The 23,742-nt window shown below is 35.7% G+C and overlaps 1 protein-coding gene across 1 annotated transcript in view; it reads left to right on the top strand.

Moving 5' to 3' along the window:
- The window catches only part of CRR7 (chlororespiratory reduction 7), a 150,265-nt gene extending 126,819 nt beyond the window's left edge, over positions 1-23,446 (top strand). Inside the window, exon 3 of the mRNA XM_089804330.1 lies at positions 22,962-23,446. Within this exon, the coding sequence (XP_089660456.1) occupies positions 22,962-23,255 (294 nt within the window). The 3' untranslated portion in view covers positions 23,256-23,446. The remainder of the gene's footprint in view (positions 1-22,961) is intronic.
- The last annotated feature ends 296 nt before the right edge of the window (positions 23,447-23,742 follow it).

Below are 23,742 nucleotides of genomic sequence, written 5' to 3'. Positions count from 1 at the left end.
CTCCGTGGCTCATTGTGCTTGCAATCATCGCTCATCAAGTTTATTTAAGGTACACGATCTCTCCCTCCGATTTTCCATATTGAAGCTCGGTACCATGGATTCTGTCGGCTGCCCCTTATTGCCGTCAATAACACCTCTACTCCGTACTGCCGGAGCTTTTATTAAACCCTTCCTCTGCAGACCGTATGATGTGTTTTCCTTGTTGCGGGCACCTTTCTACTATATCTGTGGTTCGATGTAACATTTTCTTTCCGCGCGGTCTGTTCACTGTGTTCCATACGGTGGAATCTTTCCTTTTTTTAGGTTCGCACTGTATGTTCTTCCCTTCAGCTTTAGCCGTAACCACCTTTCCTTCTTTCGCTTCTCTGTATTCCTTCGAACATTCATTTTACGCTTGTTTCTCACCTTCGTCGACCCTTAACATATTACAGCTTGGAAAAAACTTGTAATCCTCCATCTACTTGTAGAAAAGGCCATTCACCGAATCCAAATCATCGTCCATCGATCCACCTTCCAACCGTAGGACTCCTTCCTTATTGGGTTCCAATCGCTGCTTTTCTTCATCCTCTTCTTCGGAATCACATGATACGGCTTTTTCACCCACCATTTGCGTGTGCAGATCAAGAGTGAATCGTCGTCCCCTACTTTCCATTGATAGTGTATTCTTCTTCCAGTCATGCTTCACCTTTGCTTGTATAAGCCATCCTCGGCCCAGAATAGTGTCATATCCTCTCCTCTTCAACGGGATGACGACGAAGTCGAGTAGGAACGACTGCGTTCCGATAGTCATTGATTGTGCCATTAGGATTTTCAACGGTTTGATTTCGTGCTGGTCTGCTGTGAGCAACTGGAATGTAGGTAGCCACAACGTCGGCTGTCTCAACTTCTTCCAGGTATCTTTTGGTACGATGTTTACCCCTGAACCTCTGTCTACAATTGTGTCTGTCAAAACAGTTCCCAGAATTCCCATCTCGACGACCGCTGAATGCCGTCCAAATGTGAGGGCTAACAACATTGGGTTCGTTGCACTTGCTTCGCTTTCCTTCTCCCTTCGGTTTGCTGTACTTGCTCCACTTTCCTGCTCCCTTCCGTTTTCTCTTGGTAGTTTAGCAGCTTAAGCGATGTTTGTGAGTGCCGATCGGAGTTGAGGCATTGAGAGCACTAGGTCACTTACTTTGACGGTTACTTTAGTTTGTAATATCTGCCGTACTATGTTATGTTCTGCGCAGTTCCTTGCTGAGGTACCAGTAGTGTCCTTCGGATGTGTTGCTTTCTCCACCTACATTGCTTTTTGAATTTCTACCCGTGCTTCCTCCAATCTCTTCTTTTCTTCCATTGGGTTGGGGTAGAGTTTTGTTTGTTTCCGTGTGATTGTCAGAACCTCCTCTTCGTCCATGCCGATGATGATCAAATTGACTCCTAATTTCGAACACTTAGCATCTTCATGATCTCCCGGACTGCACCATCTGCATAACAACTTTGGTGAGCTTGCCGTTGTACAGTCTCGGGTAAAGTGGCCCCACAAATTGCATGCGCGGCATTGAACCATCAGCCGTCCGTTCGCATCGTACTGAATTCAACTGTAGCTTCCATTATTATTATTGGCATTGTTGTTGTTCTACCCACATCCATTGTTTCTGTACCCTTCCGATGTGGCACTTGCATTACTGGCGTTACTGCTTCCTCTCGACGCGGAAGCCTCCTACATGAGGAGCACTTGAGGTCCTCTTGCTTTCATGTTGAAGGGGCATTTTTTTGTGGAATGTCCCATAATCTGGTAGATGTCGCAGAATTGGTTCTTTGGAGAGGACCCTTTGGTGTGACCTTCTGTCTTACATTCTGTGCACCATAGGTCACTTCCCTTCGTTTCTTTCTGCATGTTCTTAAATTCCTTCATCATATGGATCATGTCCTTCTGGAGAGCTCAGACCTTCTTGCTGCTGTTTTCATCATCGTTGCTATCTTCTTCTGAAGACGCATCGTCGTCTGACTTAGATGAGCTACTCTTCTTCTTCTTTGTTTTCTGCTCACTTTCTAAGTTCCTCGCCCGATTGTATGCTTCAGTGTACGATGATGGCGGCACAATCTTCATCTTCTTCCGCAATTTCGGGTGTAGGCCTTCAATGAACCATCTTTTTTTAAACCCATTTGCCGACTTATTTTCCATTTTATTTATTAAGTCCTTTAATTTCCTGGTGTATACTCGGACTGTTTCATTCTTCCCTTGTTTTGTGTTGTATATCTCGGCTACGATCTCATTGTCATCACGTTGCAATTGAAATTCAGTGGTAAATTCCTTTTTAACATTGTACCAACTGGTTAATTTTTGCGGATCCGTATCGGCATACCAATCAATTGCTACCCCCCTTAGGGTTGCTGAAAATTGTCAAACCCATTCATTTTATCTGTTACGCCATTCACCTTCCAAATTGTTTCGCATGTTTTACAATGTCGGATTGGATCAGCTTCTCCATCACCATCAAATTTTGACAACTTTTCCTTTGGTCTTGCCATCACTATTTAAGGTTGAGAGGTTTGTTGTGTACTTGTACTGTTTTGCTCTCCCGCGTTGTTCTATACTCTCACATTGTTCTGCACACCCGCGCTGTTCTGAACACCCACGCTACTTCTGACAGTCGTGCTATTTGGTGAAGAAGGGTTTTCGTCAACCGAAGCTGCTCGTTTCGGAAGTGTATCTCGCATGAAGAGTTCACTCCACACTTGTGCTCCCTTGGCACTCCGAACCGTGTGAGTCAATCTCCTTCCGTTTGGATTCTCTTCCCTCGGCGTATGCAGGTTCCGAAACTCCTCCCTTGCTTCTTCCACCAAATCCAACCGTTGTCGAGTCTCCTCCAACAATTCTTTAGTGCTACGGTGTCCGTCAGTACTTTGTTGAAACCTTCGTCTATGTTCGTCCTATTGTGCCAAAATTAAATTTTCTTCGTATTTCGTCCTTTTCCTTCAGCTTATTCTATTCTTGTTCGGTTGATTCGGCATTAGTCTTCATTCCTCCGCCTTTGTCCTAGGTCCATCGGGCAATAGCTCCAAATGTTTACCACATGGGTAAATAGATTAACGCATACAGACAATGAACAAGAACAACATAACTCCTTTTCTTATTCGCATATGCCAATGATATTACAAAATGCTTCTGATGATGATTACAATGATCTCAGAGGGTGTATAAATACTTTCCAAAGAACCTTCTTGAAGGGGCTTGTTGGCTACATAACAAGAACCTTCCCGAAGGGCTTGTTGGCTACACAATATTTACCGACGACATACATCCTGACACGCACCTTGTCAGCTACACAATATTTACCGACGACAGAACAAACTAGAAACATAAATCTAAACTAAAACACCACACCTTGAAAAACCAATGCGGAGCAATGCAAGTCATTCTTCAAGCCTATTTAGTCCATCATGATGCCTGCCTTACTGTCAATCAAACAACATAATCAATATTTGTTAAATAATCAGTTTGGGAACTTGAAAACATGACTGTGCAATATATATATAGTAATCAATAATGAAATCTAGAGGCACAAGTAACCATTATTCCAGATAATTCTGTAATAAGATCTTCAAATATTCTTTTTTATACATTTTAATTGTCCAAAAACAAATCTTCTTCCTCAATCAATGTCTACACATTTTAGCCTTCTGGAACCACATATTCTTCAATCAATGCGATAGCCTTAATAACAATCAAAATCCTTCTTTTAAATCTTCTTCATCAATCAACAACTCTTCTGCAGTTAGACAATGATTCCACACTAGAGATGGTTGACATCAATGCCAACACAAACTGTAATGCTTACAATGCCACGTGACTCATTAATAGCAAAACACTTACAAAGAGCTCAACATTTTATGGGTTGTAGAGCCAAAGAATCCAACAAAGGATGATGATAATGCTACACAAATATGGCTGGTTGGTATTGGTTTGGAGGAACTAGAGCTTATGGAATCCAACAATTCCAGTGATGAGAACTGGTGAGAACTTTGGGATTGATTAGAGTCAATAAGTCATTATTCATTTACTCAATAATATTTTGAACATTGTAATCATCATTAAATATTTGAATATGATAATAAAATATAAATTTTTAATTTACATTTTCACTGTCAATATTTATTGTGAATGCAAATGTGCTTTCTTGTGTAACATAGCATTAGCCATAAGGTCATGTATTCATGAGATAGAGAGTATATCTAAAGTAGCAAGATGTTTTTTTTTTGCAAGGATGATCATCGGTTCTAATTTCTAGAAGAGACAAGATCTTGGATGGTGGGAATGCCTTTTCGAAGTAATTGAAGAGTTTTAGTTGTGGGAGTCTCTACTATATATACATTAAAGTATTGATAATTAGAGATGACCACAAGTTTGTGATCATTCAAGAAAAAACCTTTTTTGAAGCCACCACCTATATGGTAAAGGAAGGGTTTCACGATTTGAAAGTATTTTCAAATGCTTTGAGCTAATAGCACCTTGAATCTTGGAAAATCAATGCCCCTCTTACAGTTTCTTACTATGAGTATCTACTCCAATGCATTGTCTGAGGAGAAATTTCCAAACCTTGGAGTCATCATAAACACCCACGTTGTTCTGAACACCCATGCTACTTCCGACAGTCGTGCTATTTGGTGAAGAAGGGTTTTCGTCAACCGAAGCTGTCCATTTCGAAAGTGTCTCGCATGAAGAGTTCACTCTACACTTGTGCTCCCTCAGCATTCCGAGCCATGTGAGTCAATCCCCTTCCGTCTGGATTCTCTTCCCTCGGCGTATGCAGGTTCAAAAACTCCTCCCTTGCTTCTTCTACCAAATCCAGCCGTTGTCGAGTCTGAAATATGTCTTCTTCGACTTAAGGCATCAACCACCTTATTTTCTTTTCTTTTAATGCAGCTTATGTCAAACTCATAATCTGCTAAAAATTCTAACGATCTCCTTTGTCTAGCATTCAGATTTTGCTGAGTGAAAATATATTCTAAGCTTTGATGATCAGATCAGAGCTCAAAAGTTTTTTCAATTAGATAATGCCTCCACATTTGTAAAGCATGTACTATGGCTGCTAATTCGAGGTCATGAGGTGCATAATTTTGTTCATAATTTTTCAACTTCCTAGACTCATAGGCAATGACTTGTTCTTCTTGCATTAACCCCCCCCCTAATCCTTCACCTAAAGCATCAATGATTACCACAAACGGTTTCTACGGATCAGGTATCCTCAAAATAGGTGCAGTAGTTAGTTTTTCTTTCAGAAACTCAAAAGCTGATTGACATTTTTCTGTCCAAACAAATTTCTTTCCCTTCCTCCGAAGTGATGTGATTGGATAGGCTATCCTTGGAAAGTTCCTGACAAATTTTCTGTAGAATCCAGCTAATCCCATGAAGCTCTTGACTTTAGATATGTTTCTAGGTATAGGCCATTCTTTAATTGCTTTAATCTTAGATGGATCTACTGCTATGCATTGTGCCGAAATAATATGCCCTAGGTACTGAATTTCTTTCTAGTAAAAAAGGCACACTTTGATAATTTCCCGTATAACTTATGTTCTCTAAGTCTCTGTAATACTATCTCTAGGTTTCTCTGATGTTCTTTATTTTTGGAATATATAAGAATATCATTTATAAATACCAACACAAATTTGTCTAGACAATCGTGAAATATATTGTTCATTAAGTTCATGAAAGCCGCCGATGCATTAGTTAATCCAAATGATAGTATTGTAAATTCCCAATGTCTGTATCTAGTTTTAAAAGTAGTTTTGTGTATGTCTTCATTCTTAATTCGCAGCTGATGATATCCTGATCTTAAATCAATTTTTGAAAACACAGTTGCACCCTTCATTTGGTCAAAGAGATCATCTATCTTGGGTAATGGGTACCGATTTTTGATGATGACTTTATTAAGCATCATGTAGTCTATACATAGCCTCATGGTTCCATCCTTCTTTCTTACAAATAACATAGGGGCTCCCCATGGCGAGACACTAGGTCGAATCATCTTCGTATCCAACATATCTGTAATGGGCACCCCTGGATGTCCCAAAAACTAAACCAAATTGCTGAAAGGAATTATGTCAAACAGTTTGCATTCAACTTCTTATTTCTCCGTTTAATGTTTTAAACCCCTTATAACTTCGGAAATCGAATGTTTATTTGTTTGTTGTGTTTCATGCATGGAATTGGTATCATACAACATAAGCAAGAAATAAACTACAATGATATGCAAAGTGGAAATGAACTACTGCTAATAAAATGTTATTTTCAGAATTCATAAAACCAAATACATGGCAGATTTATCAACTCACTAATTACTTCAGCAGTATTGACATAATACTCCAGCCCATGCTTTCGAACTTGCTGCTACAATACTTTGTCCTTCAATCAGTCCACTACCTTCATAATATCATTCCCTCAAAGCGGCATAAGCGTCGGACAAGTAGTGAAGAAGACATGAGCAAAATACCAAATCTACCTGTAGCCGGAAATGCAACTAAACTGCCCAATAATGAAGCCAATAACAAAGAATTCCAAAGGCCAAACCCCAAGGGAATGACGTCTAGAATGTTACAAGAGAGGATAGATGTCCTCAAATGCCAAGAACGGAGCTGCAACTCACACACCAATTTCTTCTCATATTCAACCTCTCTAATGAAGCCACAAATGCTTCCTTTTATTCTATTCCCAAGGGTCCGCTCAACTCATATGGGCAATGTGGGATAAAAGATGTGTAATATATAAAACATATATTAAAATACCCCTTATGTCTCCCTTGGGTACACATCACCATAAAATAAATATTAAAGTAACACTTTAATATTTTACAATTAAATTAGACGTTACTTTAACAAAACTTCAGGCATTAAAATGTATTAGCAATCGGACTCCGAATAATGCGAGTGATAGCTCATCGAAAAGCTCTCACCGAGGAGTATCGAATCCAATCACCAAAATTGACCTGCACTGTGTCCTGCCGACTTACTAAAAATAGTAAGTATGCTTGAAACTGAGTAAATCAACTTCGTTTTGGCCCAAATTGGAAATGACTACGCCAAAACACTTCAGGATCCCATTAAACCCTTCGTTAGCCCTCAAGACCATGTAGAACAAGGCTAACACACACACACTTGGTCAACTACTAAAAGAACGTGAAGGCCAAAAGATGGGATCATTACAAATCCGCCCTCCTTGAAACTGCTTGTCCTCAAGCAATTAAGTAACATAATGGACTCCAACCTCCATCTGGATCCCAATAGGTGATATCCATATGGAAGTTAAACCAACTGCAAATCCGCATCATCAGGACCAACCTTTGTAGCCTAGCATTCAAAACTTGTGCTGATGAAGTCAGAGTGTCACCATAAGGCAACTCCATAGAAGATCTATGAAACGTCTTCTTCCCTTTATCCATCCACATAATATATATTGGACTGGAATGCATATTATCACCATCATGCATTGAAAAAGATGTAGTTGTAGGTGAACCATATGTACTCATGCTAACTGTATCAACAATAGGTGTTGCCGCATCGAAATATATGGACATAGGAACAACATTAACTGCTGCAACAGAAAACTGAACTGAATTTGTAGTTGATGAAAACTCATAATCATTAACATGCGTGGCTTCATTAGAATATACATCAACCACTGCATTTATACCATTAAACTCCTCATTGGATGCTTCAACTGACATAGAAGTGGCTGCTGATATGATAGTATCCTCGCATTCTCCTAATTCCACTATTGCTACGTCATCATCCCCCGACAAGGCTTCATATGTGGTCTCCTGACTTCGCACGCATGTCTCTACTGACTCTGCCAAAATGCCCACATCACTAAGATCATAGCTGGCTGACTCTATACGTGTCTCGATCCCACCTGAGAAATCGACTACCTTTTGTTCTGGAGCAACATACAAATCATCAATGTTGATGCCCATCTGTCTAGCCATAACCTGCAACATCATATCCATTCGCCTATTCTGCTCCTGTTGCATATGTTGCCCCTTCTCTAATGTACCCAATAACTGTCTGAACATCACATCTTGATCTGGACTAATATACATCTTTATCTAGCTATCAATATGATCTCCACAGGATGGCAGGACTTATAGCTCTGATACCACTGTAATGGGCAACCCTGGATGTCCCAAAAACTAAACCAAATTGCTGAAAGGAATTATGTCAAACAGTTTGCATTCAACTTCTTATTTCTCTGTTTAATGTTTTAAACCCCTTATAACTTCAAAAATCAAACGTTTATTTGTTTGTTGTGTTTCATGCATGGAATTGGTATCATACAACATAAGCAAGAAAGAAACTACAATGATATGCAAAGTGGAAATGAACTACTGCTAATAAAATGTTATTTTCAGAATTCATAAAACCAAATACATGGCAGATTTATCAACTCACTAATTACTTCAGCAGTATTGACATAATACTCTAGCCCATGCTTTCGAACTTGCTGCTACAATACTTTGTCCTTCAATCAGTCCACTACCTTCATAATACCATTCCCTCAAAGCGGCATAAGCGTCAGACAAGTAGTGAAGAAGATATGAGCAAAATACCAAATCTGCCTGTAGCCGGAAATGCAACTAAACTGCCTGATAATGAAGCCAATAACAAAGAATTCCAAAGGCCAAACCCCAAGGGAATGACGTCTAGAATGTTACAAGAGAGGATAGACATCCTCAAATGCCAAGAACGGAGTTGCAACTCACACACCAATTTCTTCTCATATTCAACCTCTCTAATAAAGCCACAAATGCTTCCTTTTATTCTATTCCCAAGGGTTCGCTCAACTCATATGGGCAATGTGGGATAAAAGATGTGTAATATATAAAACATATATTAAAATACCCCTTATGTCTCCCTTGGGTACACATCACCGTAAAATAAATATTAAAGTAAGACTTTAATATTTTACAATTAAATTAGACATTACTTTAACAAAACTTCAGGCATTAAAATGTATTAGCAATCGGACTCCGAATAATGCGAGTGATAGCTCATTGAAAAGCTCTCACCGAGGAGTATCGAATCCAATCACCAAAATTGACCTGCACTGTGTCCTGCCGACTTACTAAAAATAGTAAGTATGCCTGAAACTGAGTAAATCAACTTCGTTTTGGTCCAAACTGGAAATGACTAAGCCAAAACACTTTAGGATCCCACTAAACCCTTCGTTAGCCCTCGAGACCATGTAGAACAAGGCTAACACACACACACACTTGGTCAACTACTAAAAGAACGTGAAGGCCAAAAGATGGGATCATTACAATATCCTGCAATTGAATCTGCAATTCCATAAGTTCCATGGTGGTCATCCTATATGGGGCTCTGGATATAGACTCTGCTCCTGGTACTAAGTCTATGGTAAAATCAAATATTTGAGAAGGGGGTAATCCAGGAAGTTCCTCAAGAAATACATCTTGATAGTTCTTCAAATAGGGATATTTCTCTTCAAATGATTCTTTTAATTTTTGCTTAATTTCTCCATCTTCATAAATATAATCATCTCCATATGTGGTTTCCCTTGTATCTTCAACCCTTACTACGAATATTTCACAGCCTTTCCTTCCATATTGCTTAAGTTACATTGCTGAAATTTGTTGAGCTCTAATTTCATGCTTGATCCTTGAAATACTTGTGGGTCTACCTCTATCATCCACAAAATTGACGGTTTTGGCAAGGCAATCTACCTTAGCTTTATGTTCACTAAGCCAATTTATTCCAATGATAATGTCATAAGATCCTAGTGGAGCTACATATAAATTCAGTTCTGTAGAGAAGTTAGGAAAATCAACATGAGCTTCAAATAGACATTGCTCTACCTTGGCCCTTGACTGGTTTGCATATTTGACTGTCCATGGTTTTGCCATAAAACCAGTTCTTTTTGGAAATTTACTTAACAGTTTAGGTGAAATAAAACATTCAGTTGCTCTAGTATCAATGAGTATAGTCACGGGATTTCCGTAAATCTTACCCGGTGTTTCAATGAGACCTATCTGTTGCTCCGCCTATCTATTATCCAAGGCTGCGTGAATTCTTTGTTGAAAAACTTGCTGTTGTTGTGGCAAAGATGGGCGTTGTCGCTGATTGAAGTTAGGGCACTGTCTCTTATAGTGATTCCCTCCACAAATATAACAACCCCCTGGTGGTCCTCCTTTCTCATTATTCCTGTCACTTTTGTTCACATGAAAATTTCTTTTGATGTCTTTAGTTCCACTGCTTTTGTTCTCAGGTTTGTTGTTCTTATAATCCCTAAACTGTTTTCTTGGAGGTCCAGATTCAATGCCTTCTGATTTCCAGATGGTCTTTCTCTTATTGTCCCGAATAGAATCATCCTTTTTAACCTTATATTCTTGTCGGACAGCTTTTTCCAAAGCCTCCTCCATGGTTTGTGGTGCAAGTACATCTACGGCTCCCCCTATCCTGTTATTCAATCCCATAATAAAATTTCTTACTTTCAGGTTGGTATCTTGTTGATATGGTGGTACGTATTTAAGCAATCTGGTGAATTTCTCTCAGTATTTGTGAACTGACAAATCTCCTTGTTTCAAGTTCTGAAATTCTATCAGTTTCTGGTCATAGAAAGTTTGAGGCAGCCATTGCATCCTAAATATGTTTACGAACTTTGCCCATGTGATGTCAGTAGATCTAATGTTTAATTCCACCTTGGTGTTTCCCCACCGAGTTGCTGCTTCCCCGGTGAATTGGTATATGCCCCAAACTGCCTTTTAGGTCTCTGAAAAGTTTAGGATCTCGAAGTATTGTTCCATCTCTATCAACCATGCTTCGACTTCTTCTCCGAACTTAGTACCAGAGAACTTAGGGGGTTTAATTTTCTTAATATTTGCTGATAAATCGGCCACGATTTCCTTTCTTTTGTTTATTAGCTTGTTTAGGGGAGGGGGTTTTATTATGTCCGAGACTTGTATCTCAACCTTGGGTGTGTCTTGCATTTCCTCACGATGTTGCCCCCTCTGGGCTGCCATCTTGCTCATTCTTCTTTCCATAGTTTCTAGTTTTAGTTGTGTTTCTTGTAAAATTTGAAGTAACAGTTCGTTGGAGGATTGATGGTTCTCACGAAATATCTCTTGGTTTTTTGTATTCGCATTGTTACTCATGTTGTATTTTACGCCTTTCACCTGTTAGTTTACACAATTAAATTTATAGTTTAGTTTTCATTGCTCAAAAAAGAAAATTTCATTTCTATTGTTCAAAATTTCTCATTGTTTGCCAAAAATATTTTCAATATCAAGATTTATTTTCATTGCTCAACTAAGCAATCCTTAATTACAAATTTATATTGCTCGACAAAGCAATCTTTATTTACAAAATTATATCCATTGCTTAACAAAGTGAAATTCATTTCCATTGCTTGACAAAGCAATCTTTATTTACAAAATTCCTCTATTGAGGTAGTCTACATTCATAGAATATCTTTATTCTTATTTTACAGCTTCTGGTTTTGTCTGTTACATGTCTTGTACCATCCATGATCTATGAAAATGGAGGAGGGGGCTGCTCTGCCGAGCATTCCAGTTTTGAATCAGTTTATTCTTGTATGCTGCCTTCTTGGCAGGAGTCAATCGGATTCTCTCCTTTTTCATTCGTTGAATAGCTTGGCTCAGTGTTTCATTATCTTGAGGTTCGGAACAAAAAGAGTAATCATACTTAGTCATATTCTTAATGAAGTATGGAAAAATAGGATGTCAAGTTTTCTTGGGAGGTGTTCTACGTACTAACATCCTGTATTCAGTTTTAAATTTTATTAGATCTAAAAAAGGTGATGTGGCCTAGGTTCAGTGTGGAGCCCAACGCTCTGATACCATATATAACAACCAGTTTTCTTCTATTAAACTAACTAATTTCTATTTCTTTTTCACATGACAAAGTTTTCAATAACAGCTAAAAATTGAAAATTAAATCTTTAATGCATTTCAATTCTAACAAGTGCTACATCAATAACTGCTAATTTATATGATCAGATGAAAGTAAATACTTAACTATTTATAGTTCAACTGTAATGGAAATGCAAGCTAAATACATTTGATCATCTACTATTTTAAAGAAAATAGCTAACTTTAAAGTAAATGAATTTTTAAGCTTGAAAAGGAAATGCTAAACTTATAAGTTAAAAAGACACACATGTTTATTTGTGAATCTTCCTTAATTGGTTGTTCAAGCTTTGGCTTTGGTGAGAGGAGAAGCATTAACATAGGCTTAACCTCCCAGCCGTGGACCTTTTTACTTATCCCCATAGATTCTAATTTAATAGAACGACCCTCCCTACTCTGAGGTGGGGCTTGGGATGTTCATTGATCCAGCCATTTGAGTAATCAGGTGGGTTGAAGTCCCAGCAGCTATTCAAAGGAATAGCTGAAGCGTCTGGACAACAACACGATCAATGTAATGTCCCCTCTTTAGTTCGACATGGCATTGATCATGGATTTGCCTATTCCAGACTCTCGTAGGCAAATGGTGTAGAGAGAGAGTCAATTCTGCGGATCAGATGGTCATATCTTGCTCTTGAAGAAGTGTTAAGAGGTTATATTTTATTATTATGTGTTATTGAGGCCTACATGTTATAATTTTAAGTTGAGTTGCACTTTTTATTTTATAAAATTACTTTATTATAAAAAGTGCATTATAATGAGATTTTATAAAGGATGTTTCTAGAAGTTCTAGCAACTTCTTAGGAAAGTGAATAAATAGAGGGCTGGGCCTCTCATTTGGACATGCTTGGATTTGAAATTTCTTCTACTTCTTCCATTGTGAAGCAAATTTGTAGTCTCTTGGGTCTGCAAATTATTATTTGATCTTTGGGAACGAATCACTCCCTTGGATTGGCGACTTTGAGGGTGTGAAATATCACCTGAATTGTTGCATTTGAGGAGTTGGTAATTCAACCATCTCATTTGGACTTCATTGAGATTCAGTTATAAGGGTTTACTTTGGTTGGAATAAGGGGTTTCAGTTGTGCCCTAGCATTTGTGGATTGATTAACAGGGTTTGTAGACACAGTTGTGCATTATTTCAGACTGTCAGTCCAGGGTTTGGACCCACGTTTTTGCTCATAACTCCTAATTGGCTTGACAGATGAATTTCATATTTTAGGGGGTTATTCAGCAACCCTAGGTGCCCAGATTTATTGCTTTTGGAGTGACAAACAACGCTGCAATATTTTTATCTAGCAGCCGTACCAGGCTGTACCTGTACGGCCCTGTCAGTTGGGCAGCAACATCAATTTTGTGAGTTGGTTTGGGGTAGATTGTGAGGTCTTCGTGTGGCATTAATCCAGCATTCATATCCGGCAAAATTGGAGCTATTCCAGGTGCACAAACTGAAGTTTTGATTGCCAAAATATTGCATGTTATGGATTAGAACAGTCAGCACCGTCATTGCATAAACAGTTATTTCCAGTCATTAATAACTGTTGTAAAAGTTTCGTCATTTGCATTCCAAATCTGAACTGGGTTATTGTTCATGTCATAACATTGCATTGTCAAGAGCTTGATGTGTTAGAAGTGCATAGTTGTGACAGTCTCTCATTGTAATCAGTTCTATTTGCTGTCATAAAATCAGAATTGCATTGGACTTCATATTTGAGTTTTATATTATCATCTATCTCTTAGATTGGTAGTGTTATAATCTGGAATTGTTGTTCATACATTATTGGCATCATATATTGAGGTTTTGTTGTACAACAATTAGTAATATTGCAACCTTATTTGGTTACATGCCAACTGTTTGACAAAACTCCTAAGTCCAGTTTGAGGGTTTCAGTGGCCTTTATAGTAAGGGTCATTACAATCAATTTGTTGTGTCAAGTCTCCCTAATTCCACCCTGGCCAAGGATTTCAAATGTGGGTTTATAACCCATTCTCCATCACTCAGCTTGACAACTATTTTAGAAGTGGAACTTGCATGAGCTATCATATATTAGTTTGTTTATGTATAAATGTATTGGTTACTGATTTCATTCTTGTATTTCTTTTTAACAAGTTCATCTACAACTCCTCACCATAATCAGGCCATCAGGCCGGTGACTCCTTGGTGCATGAACAATTAACTTTTACTAATATGTCTTGTACCTTAATCACCTTAATCTGGCTCTCGCTTGGTGAATTCCTTGGCACTCTGATTTGTTACTCATTTCAGATATGAACATTATTCCATATTGTAAAACCTCTTTTATCAAGAAGAAAAATCATTCAAGTAGATTTGTAGAGATTTACATGTTTGGTTATTATGATGATGAAATTCTTATCTAGCAATTCAAAGGTAGTCGATTTATTCTGGAAAGATATTTTAAATTTGGAAATGAGATTACAGTCGGCCTCAACTAATGTTCTGAATCATTACAATTAAGAGGTGGACAGCACGATATACGTTTGACTCTCATACAGTTCGTATTCTATTTCAAATAAGAGAAACAACAATGTTGCATTACTACTTAGAAACATCATAATTTATGTTAAGTATGCGTAAGGCCGACCCGACATAGCAAAGGGAATAAATAAAAAGGAAAGAAAGACTGTTCTTGCATGACACACTGTCACCGTAGTCAGAGAGACTCTCGCTTGGCTTCAACTCGCCTCTTTGCTCTGTTTGTAGCGGTGAATGGAAATAATGAGAATGGATGCAAGTTCTCAGACTTCGGTGCTAAAGGCACAATACTCTGTTTAATGGAAGCAGTAGCAAATTGCGTATGAAAGATAGATGGTAAAATCAATGGTTTTTGATACACGTCAAGGTTGCATATATTAATGTTGAGCCGACCATACGGCTACCCAACAGTTACCAAGATTATGCTCGAAATCTTTATTCAATCAGCTAGAAGAAATAAAGAGGAGGGAAAAGAAAATTTAAAAGAAAGGAAGATGAAGAGTTTTATTAAAATAATTTATATCATTTATATTATCTTATTATCTTGATTAAGTTTATAGGTACGTATTTGTAAGGTGGCATTATTGGATTAATGATTTTAATGTAATGGTGCCACATTGTAATTATTTATCTATGATCTTAATTGAGAGGATAAAATAATATTAAATGATATTATTATTTGATAAATTTATTAAAGGTAAGAACTTTGTTTATTTTTAATATTTATATTGTTTTTACTTATAGCTCATGCAGTTCCACCAAGAAATATATTGTCAAGTCCTAATAACCTTGCCAGGGTGGTTTGTAGGTCAAACTTGTCACTTCTGATGACTGAACCTTATGACCATCCCTTTTCGATGACCTCGTTTCATAATGCTTCCCCTCTTTCTCCGGTCTTCATCTTGTAACATTTAGAACAACGTTCTCGCCAAAACATCAATTCAAGATTCATAATTTGGTAAATAAAATCATCAAGTGATCGTTAGGAAATTTCATTATAATCACTAACTCATTCATCATAAATGTACAACGGCTAAAGTTAACGGACTCCATTTCACATGAACACAACGGCTAGATTTAACTGACTCAGTTTCATATGATAATTAGATTGATGCAATGACTAAAATTAACTGCTTCAATTTCACATGAACATGAAGAAATAAACAATGGCTATAACTACCATGATATAACAACGGCTATAATGAACTAACTCAATTTCACATGAACATGAAAAGTTAATTTGGTTCAACGGCTATATTTAGTTTAAAAATTTTAGGGCAAAAATTGGGATGTAACTATATGTATCTCCACCCATTGAATTGCATAACAAAAGGTGGTAGTCACACTTTTTATGGCAAATGGGATGTTGGGAAACTTGAACATGTTGCATTTATCAATCTACTTCAATGAGTTTCCTTCAACCAAGAAGGCACAAGGAAAAGGCTTTGGCTATGCCATTGAGTCTTATTACATTGAAGATTGGATATTAAAATGAGCTAAGAGGTGTCTACAAAAGACATGGCCTCTTTCAAAAACTCAAGATGCTCCATCAAAATGAGAAAAAAGCCATTTTCAAAATGTCTATTATTAAGTTGGAATGGAAATACCCTTAACTAGGCTCTGTGAGGCTTTGCAAACCAAATTATACCCAACATCTTTAGTGACAAGAATATGCATCGAGGGAGCAAGAGGACATGCTTTTTTGATGGAACACAATAGGTTGAGATCCTTAAAAGCTTTTCTATTGGTGGAAAGACAAGTTGAAGCTTTTGAAATGCATGTATGGAGTTGAACGTATTGTCAAGAAATCCCTGTAGCCCAAGGCTTTGAACACAACTAGAAAAGGTTGTGCAATATGAAGATAGGCCTTCTCAAAGACCAACGTAGATAAAAGAATTGTTAGATAACTAGGGGGTGGGAGTGGGGATGGGGGTGTCAATCAGTTTTCCTCAACTACCCTACACGCTTTTAAATAATTTTACCAACTTATAACAACTTAACTTCTTAGTAAATCCACAAACTTAATCACTCATGCATTTAAACAGATTTCACTTATTATACCGAGTATCAGCTTCATTAACTGAATAATAGTAGCAATGATAGATTTCAATAGTAAAAGCAAATAACATCCAAAATATTCATGTACATATTTACACCATGATTTTTAACATGTAAACATGATTAGGGTAAAAACCACCTAGGACTAGTCACTTGAAACAATTTCACTCTTCTGAAGTGAGCTCAGTTAAGAGTTAGCCCTGTTAAAGGTTACAAGCACTGACCCTAGTAGGGGATTTTCACCAAAGATCATCTAGACCTTGCCAACCTTCAATGAGTGGCCTATCTAAAGGACTTGCAAACATTCAATGGAATATCACCATCAAAAGCATTTACAAATTAAGATTGTTAAGTCCACTTAGTTAGTTCAATTTTTTTGTTACAATGGTTAGAGAGTAACAATGAAATGAACTGATAAAAGTGCAAGTAATTGTGCATGTTTAGATCTCCATTCTGTCCATATCCTCTGCTCACTGACTGGTCATCACATTAATATCGTTGTTTCACGTCAACTTCACACTCTGATTTGCTTGGTAGGATCTCCTTCAAAAAATTTATTACCACCTTATGAATAACTTGACTAGCAAGGAATTCCTTCTCGCTTATCTCTTATATAGGCTGGTTTTTGCCACTTCATCACATTTTTCAGGTTTTTGCCACTTAATCACAATTGTTCGATCAATCTCTAGCTCAAGTACATTGAATCTAGACACACTTTTTACCTTGAACTTTGAACTTCTCCTTGGCTTACCAAACACACTTCAAATCTCCATCATCATATCTTCTCTTAATTATTCTAGCCATTGATCTTGCTAACAAAATTTTTCCTTATCTTAGAATCTTCTAGAATCGTCTAGATCTTCGTTTCATGTTGGCTTTGAGCTCTATCTTCCCAAACTATTTTTCTTTTACGTTGCTCGATCAATACTATACTTGCTAGGTTAATACTACGCTCGATTAACACTAGACTTGCTCTTTAACCTTTCTTGCTCGATGAATATTGTTTTGCTCGGTTAACACTTGCCTTACTTGAACCTTTCACTTACTCTTTATTTACCGACCACTAGTTCCAGCTCAGTGTAACTTACTGATTCTTTCTCTTTTCACTCTCCAACTTCATGACCATGCTTACCGCCCAAAATAACTTGTTTATACATTATCTGAATACTTCATGAAGTCATGTAAAACAATCAAACCAACATTATGTTGTCATAGACCAATCAATTAGCTGCCCAGTTAAGTTCCCATACTCAACATCACTTCTACATCACATCTTCATTCATTATCTTCTACTTCTCTATCCAACATCACATCCTTCAGATGATTGCAACTAACATGAATTGGTGCAGTCAAACAAGTTGACATCAATGGCAATATAACAACTGATTTCACTCTTCTACATATACTCTATAGCTTGGTTCTGACCTTGTTCTTTATCAACATCACAACAAGAATATGTAGGCAAGATTCTCTAAAGCTTTTCATCCCTTCCCAAACTTTTATTTTTATTAAGAATTTAGTGACTTAGTACAACTAGTTTTCTCAAGCCACAAAATGGAAGACAAAATACATGGAGCAATTTCTTTAGCAAGAATAATAATTAGGAAAATATATTTAATGAGGTAATGAGCTGCCAACTATTGGTAAGCTTAAGATCTCTAGCTTTAGGAATAAACTTGATATTACCATGATTGAAAACACACTCGAATGAATGCTTGTGAATCATTCATAAACTTAGAGTAGGTTTGATCTCATCAAATGTAATATGACCTTGTAAACCTCTCAAGGAAACTCATCAAGACTCAAAGTCTTAACATTTGCCATATATACTGAGAGCATCATAGATAGTTTCTAAAGTGAGTTAAGGATTACAAATAATTTGATTGCTATGACTAAATTCAGTGGGAACTACCTCCAAACATTGTTGAAGTGTGCCACACCACTTTGATGTATCTTCTTAAGCTTGGAATATCAACTTATCATGCCACAAGAAAGTTTGGGAGAAATTAGGGACCATAGAAAGCCTCCCAATTTTGATTTGGGATTGAGCCAACTTGACACAAAGTTTTGTTAAAAATCATGTTGTTTATCACCCACCTTGAATTAGTATAGGTGAGGAGGGTATGAGTTTGATCTCCCTTGGAAAAGTGATGATCACAACCTTGAGGTTCTTGATTTTGACCATCCATTAAAAGTTGCATGTTAAAAGGGCCCTTCTCATGCTTGCTATGATGTGGAAAAATCCTCTCCAACTACATCAATTCTCTTGCAAACTTGGGCATCTTACTCACCAAATATTTGGAGGAAGGTTGGTGGTATGAGCAATTGAGGATGTGGCTTTAGGTTTCAAATTTGCATGATGAGGTAGAACACTCCTTGATGAGTAATTTGTGACATGTTCATTAAGAATAGAGGTTACAATTTTGAAAAGTGCATTAACTAACTCAACCTTAAAAGAAATGGGATTTTTGTTAAGGAAGAATGATGAACTCTTATTGATGTACCAACATTAAGGTTAGAATGATGGGACACCTGTTGCCTAATGATCATAACATGATTATGTGGCTTGAGCACCCTGTTCTCTCCAACCCATATGGTAGACATATTTATCACTTAGAATCAATGTAGCAAGCACCATCTAAATCTACACTTAATGTTCCCCCATGCAAAAATTGGAGTTAAACCTAGAAACACTAAAGTTGGTTCATTCCTAACCTCTTCATGCATTAGGCCTTAGCATGCCCATTAGATAGAACTAGTTTAAGCCATCTTCAAATTGGTTTTCATTTCATCTAATTACCTAATGGCATTACCATCCCCAATGTTCCTATCAAATGATGGAAGTAAAAATCTTTAAAAAAATATAAATGTTTTAGTATTTAAGTCATTTCACTCACTATTTGTAGACTTGTGGAGTTTTCTAGTGGATTCCTAAATGTCCTCCACTCGTTTGAAATCATGTCTTAATTTTGTCAATTATATAGATATTTTGTACTCTTGTGAGTCCATTTTCCTCTACATTTTCTTGACTCCCATCCTCATCCATATCCCAACATTCTTTTATTTTGTTTCTCTTCCTTGTTTCCCTTTTGGAAAGTTGTGGAGCTCATTTGAATTTCTTGTTCCCTTCTTTCTCCAAACCTTTAATACTTACTCTCTTCTAATTCTTGTGACCCATGATTTCTTGTTTCCTTTTTGCAAACTTGTTGGTTTCTAATAGATTTCACCTTTTTCCCCACCTTTGAATTCCCTCTACTTCTAGCTCCATTTCCGTTTGTCGATTCTTGATTTTTTTGTCCATCATTTCCAATCCCTTTTATGGAGTTCTAATGGACTTCTTTTGTCTTCCCTTCATCTCTTGATCTGAATTTCTAGTTTATTCCCATGTTCAACCTTATTCACTTAACCTTTTTGTGGACTTCGTGATTAATTTGAACTTCTTCTTGTTCATTTGTTCGCATCCAAATCTAATATACTTTCATCCTTTTGTGCATTTTCATTGATCATTTTCTTGTGCACTTTCAACATTCTATCATTCCATTTTTCGTCTCCTATTTCTTATTAAATTCTCACAAAGTGTTAAAATGTGTTTGCAAAGCATTTCTTCTCTTTTGAAGTTTGTGATGATTTTTGAATTTCCAAAAATTTTATTTGAACATATCATATTGACATTTGGTTCCACACAGTTACTCAATATTTGATTCTATGCACATGGATATGATTCATCTATAGGTTTTTGACCACACACTTAACATTTTAAAATGAAACCTAGATGATGCATAATTTAATAAATTTATAAACTCAACTACTCTTAAGAATACAAATTATGAAAATTATTTGACTAGAATTGATGAAGATCTATCCATCTATATGCAAGAAACTAACACATCAAATTAATAATATATAATTTGGGTTAATTTTTGTGTCTTCAACGTCTAGTGTTTTTATGTAAATAATCTCTAATCAATCGAATAAAGTTAATGAATCTTTTCCATCAATTTAAAGAACTTTAAAGAATTCAAAATTGTTTTCATTATAGTATTCATGGATCTTGTAGGATCACCCTCATGAGCTTTTTAGAGTTCTAGGTGTGGGATAGAGGATCATTTTCTCATAGTTGGCCCTATTCATTTAGCTATTTTGATAATAGAAGTATATTTGTTGAAGATTCTTGACTCTAAGTACTTGATACTTGTCCCATGTGGTATTTTGATTTAAAACTTTAATTAACTTCTTTGAGAGCAGCAATCACATTTAATTTTAATCTACCTATAATTAACAAGCACTAACATTTTGTGGTAATAGGATATAGGGTCCAAACTATGTTGAATTCTCTTAGGTATAATTAACATCTTGTGAAATTTAGTAATAAATTACTTGTAAACTAACTTAGGTTTAATCATAATATTGTTTTTCTTTTCATCATTATTTTCATTTGTTTTTTTCACTTAACCATGATGTTTTGCATTTGTGAGCCTAATAACTTGCTTTTTTAGACATGTGAAGTATGTTTAGCTAGCATATTTCTTTCCATAGTGCTCATCATTGGTTTTCTTTTTCCTTTTGTCTCCTCACTCTTTAGCTCTTAGAATATGAAATTTTAGTAGAGTTACTTTTTTGTATGCGCAGAGAAGACTCCAATGCATACATAATTTAATATTAGAGGGGTTCTATCCAAGGGAGTTTAGTCTGACCCTTTGCAACTAAAATCTTTTGAATAGAACCTATCTATGCGTAAAATCATTATATATCATTAAAAAAAATGATTTAAGCAAATATCATTAAGATTTTCTAGAAGTGGGACCCATTATTATAGGATTGATAGAGGCAAATTGTTATAGAGAATGGAACAAAATAGAACAAATAATTAGTTTATGTATTTTCTTTTAATTATTTAGGTCAAAGGCTTAGATGTTAATGTTATATCTATATCAAGCTAATAGTTTGAGTACAATTACATTACTTGTATGTGTGAATTAAATATATCACATATACTAAACTTTGCAATTTATTTTAAGTTTATAAAATTAATATTGATTTTCGAATATTATGTACCAACATGAATAATTTTATAATATTCTAACCAAATCAACAAATTCTATCAATTAAAAATATTGATAATTTATTTTTCTCTATTAAAAAAATTATAATTATATCCCATAGAATATTTTTTCAAAGTTTATATGTCGTCAATCACATATCAATTGCTTATGTTTTTCTCTCTTGCAACTTTACTAAAATCTTAGTCATAGTAGTATTATCGTCATTGTTTTTGTATATTTCATTTTAGTAGAATCCGAATGGGCATTGGCTATGGAGGAGTTGCTAACAAAGTCATTTGTTTCTACATGATTTTCATGTAACTTTTCAAAGACAACTCCATGTAAGTTGGTAATGGGTATTGTATGCAGAATGGAAAAAAGCCATGATAAAAATTATCAAGCATAAATGCATCAATATGAATTTATTTAGTATGAGTGGAAGGGTTAATCCATTTGAGAATGTGGCGAAGCTAAAGCTACATAATTTTGAGTTTAAAGATTGAAAACTTGTACTTTTGAAGAAATCTCGTGGAGGGAGAATTTAAAGAGTTTTTCTATCACGATAATAAAATCATGAATTAGGAATGTAGGCTTGAGAAAAAAATAGGATAGAGATTTTCTCTTTCTTCTAAAAGCTTGGGCTTTAATACCTATTTTAAATTATAAAAATTTGAAAAATGAACAAAAAATTATTTTGAAGTAAATACAAAATTACATTCATTAGAATGAGATGTAAAGTATATATTTATCAACTATATATGTACATTCAATTCACTTCTTCAATAATTTTTAGTTCATCTTTAAGATGATTGTTTAAATTCCATAGGAAAGACAATATATTTATGAAATACCATATTTTATAATTATGTTACATAATGTTTTTGATTAAGGAAAACAGGTTTTGAAGGGTGCCGAAACCCTTCACACATCAAAATATTTTCAATGGAGCCCGAACAAAACTACAAATTAAATAAATTGTAGTGTGTTGATTTTTTCAAAAATCAGATATAAGTAATGCAGAAAACAAAATTGACTATATTAAATTGTCAATTGATTCAAGTTATCATAAACCTAAGGCCATCTTATTGTATATCTTTTTTCTAGTTTATACTTCTATCACATATGTTAGGAGCAAATTGGACCTTTCTATTATAGTTGTAATCTTAAAATTGAACATAAGATGATCTAGAATACAAGCAACCCTAACCTTAACATGATTGTTACAGAGAAAGTGTTGATTTGTAACTCTCACTATTTTAAGCACTCATATGATATATATAGAATGAAAGATATTTTTTGCCAAAAGAATATTTGTCAAATTTTACATAATAACCTACTAGTACGAATGTGGAATGAAAATTGTGTATTTTATTTTGATTTGACATGAGCTAGATATTTATAGCTTAAAAGAACCTAAAATGGTAGTTGAATCAACATTGAATTGAATAGGTCACCTGTGCAACATCGAGAAGAGCAAGAGGGCGAATGACATTCTCTAGATCAGAAATGTATGTGTTTTTAGAACCGGCTAAAGATGAACAATTTGTGACAAAAGATGAGCTTAAAGAGAAAATCAAGGGGTGGTTGAAGAGATGGCCTAAGAACTTGGAAATGCCTTTGGACCTTTCCAAATTCAACAATAATCTTAATGATGTTGTAGATCACCTTGTCAAATTTGCTTGTGAACTTGAGTTAGGTGGTGGGACAGGTTCCTTGCAATGGTATGAGGTGGATCTTGAGTAAAAGTGGACAAATCATTTTTTTGGGTTTAGCTACTTGAAACTTGTTTATTTTACTTCAATTAGAAAATGCTTAGTAGTATATTTGTGTATTTTATTAAAAAATTATGTCAAAAATTGGTGGTTCATAATAGTTTTAATTAAACATTTTTCTATAGTCTCATGTTTATTGCAAATAAAAGTGTTTTGAGAACATTATGAGTGTCTAATCTTATTGTTTTTATTGGTAGCAATATTGCTTTATTATAGTTGGGACTACTTTTAATGAGATTATGGATCAAAATCCCTAGAAAAATACTATGCACTTTAATCTCATATTGGTTTATACTTGGGTTGTCCTCGTGACAACATCTAAATAGCTAGACAATTGATGTACAAGGTGGTATATTACCCAACCAATTTCTTTGAACATGTCAAAGTTTCATAGAATACTTCATTTCATTTTTGGAATCGATTGTAGATGAAGTCTTTTTAAAGTGTTTTATAGTTGT

This window comes from Cupressus sempervirens, chromosome 10 (genome assembly GCF_028749045.1).
Source record: "Cupressus sempervirens isolate cs-2001-9-10 chromosome 10, ASM2874904v1, whole genome shotgun sequence".
Lineage (NCBI taxonomy): Eukaryota > Viridiplantae > Streptophyta > Pinopsida > Cupressales > Cupressaceae > Cupressus > Cupressus sempervirens.
This window is presented reverse-complemented; position numbering and strand designations above follow the sequence as displayed.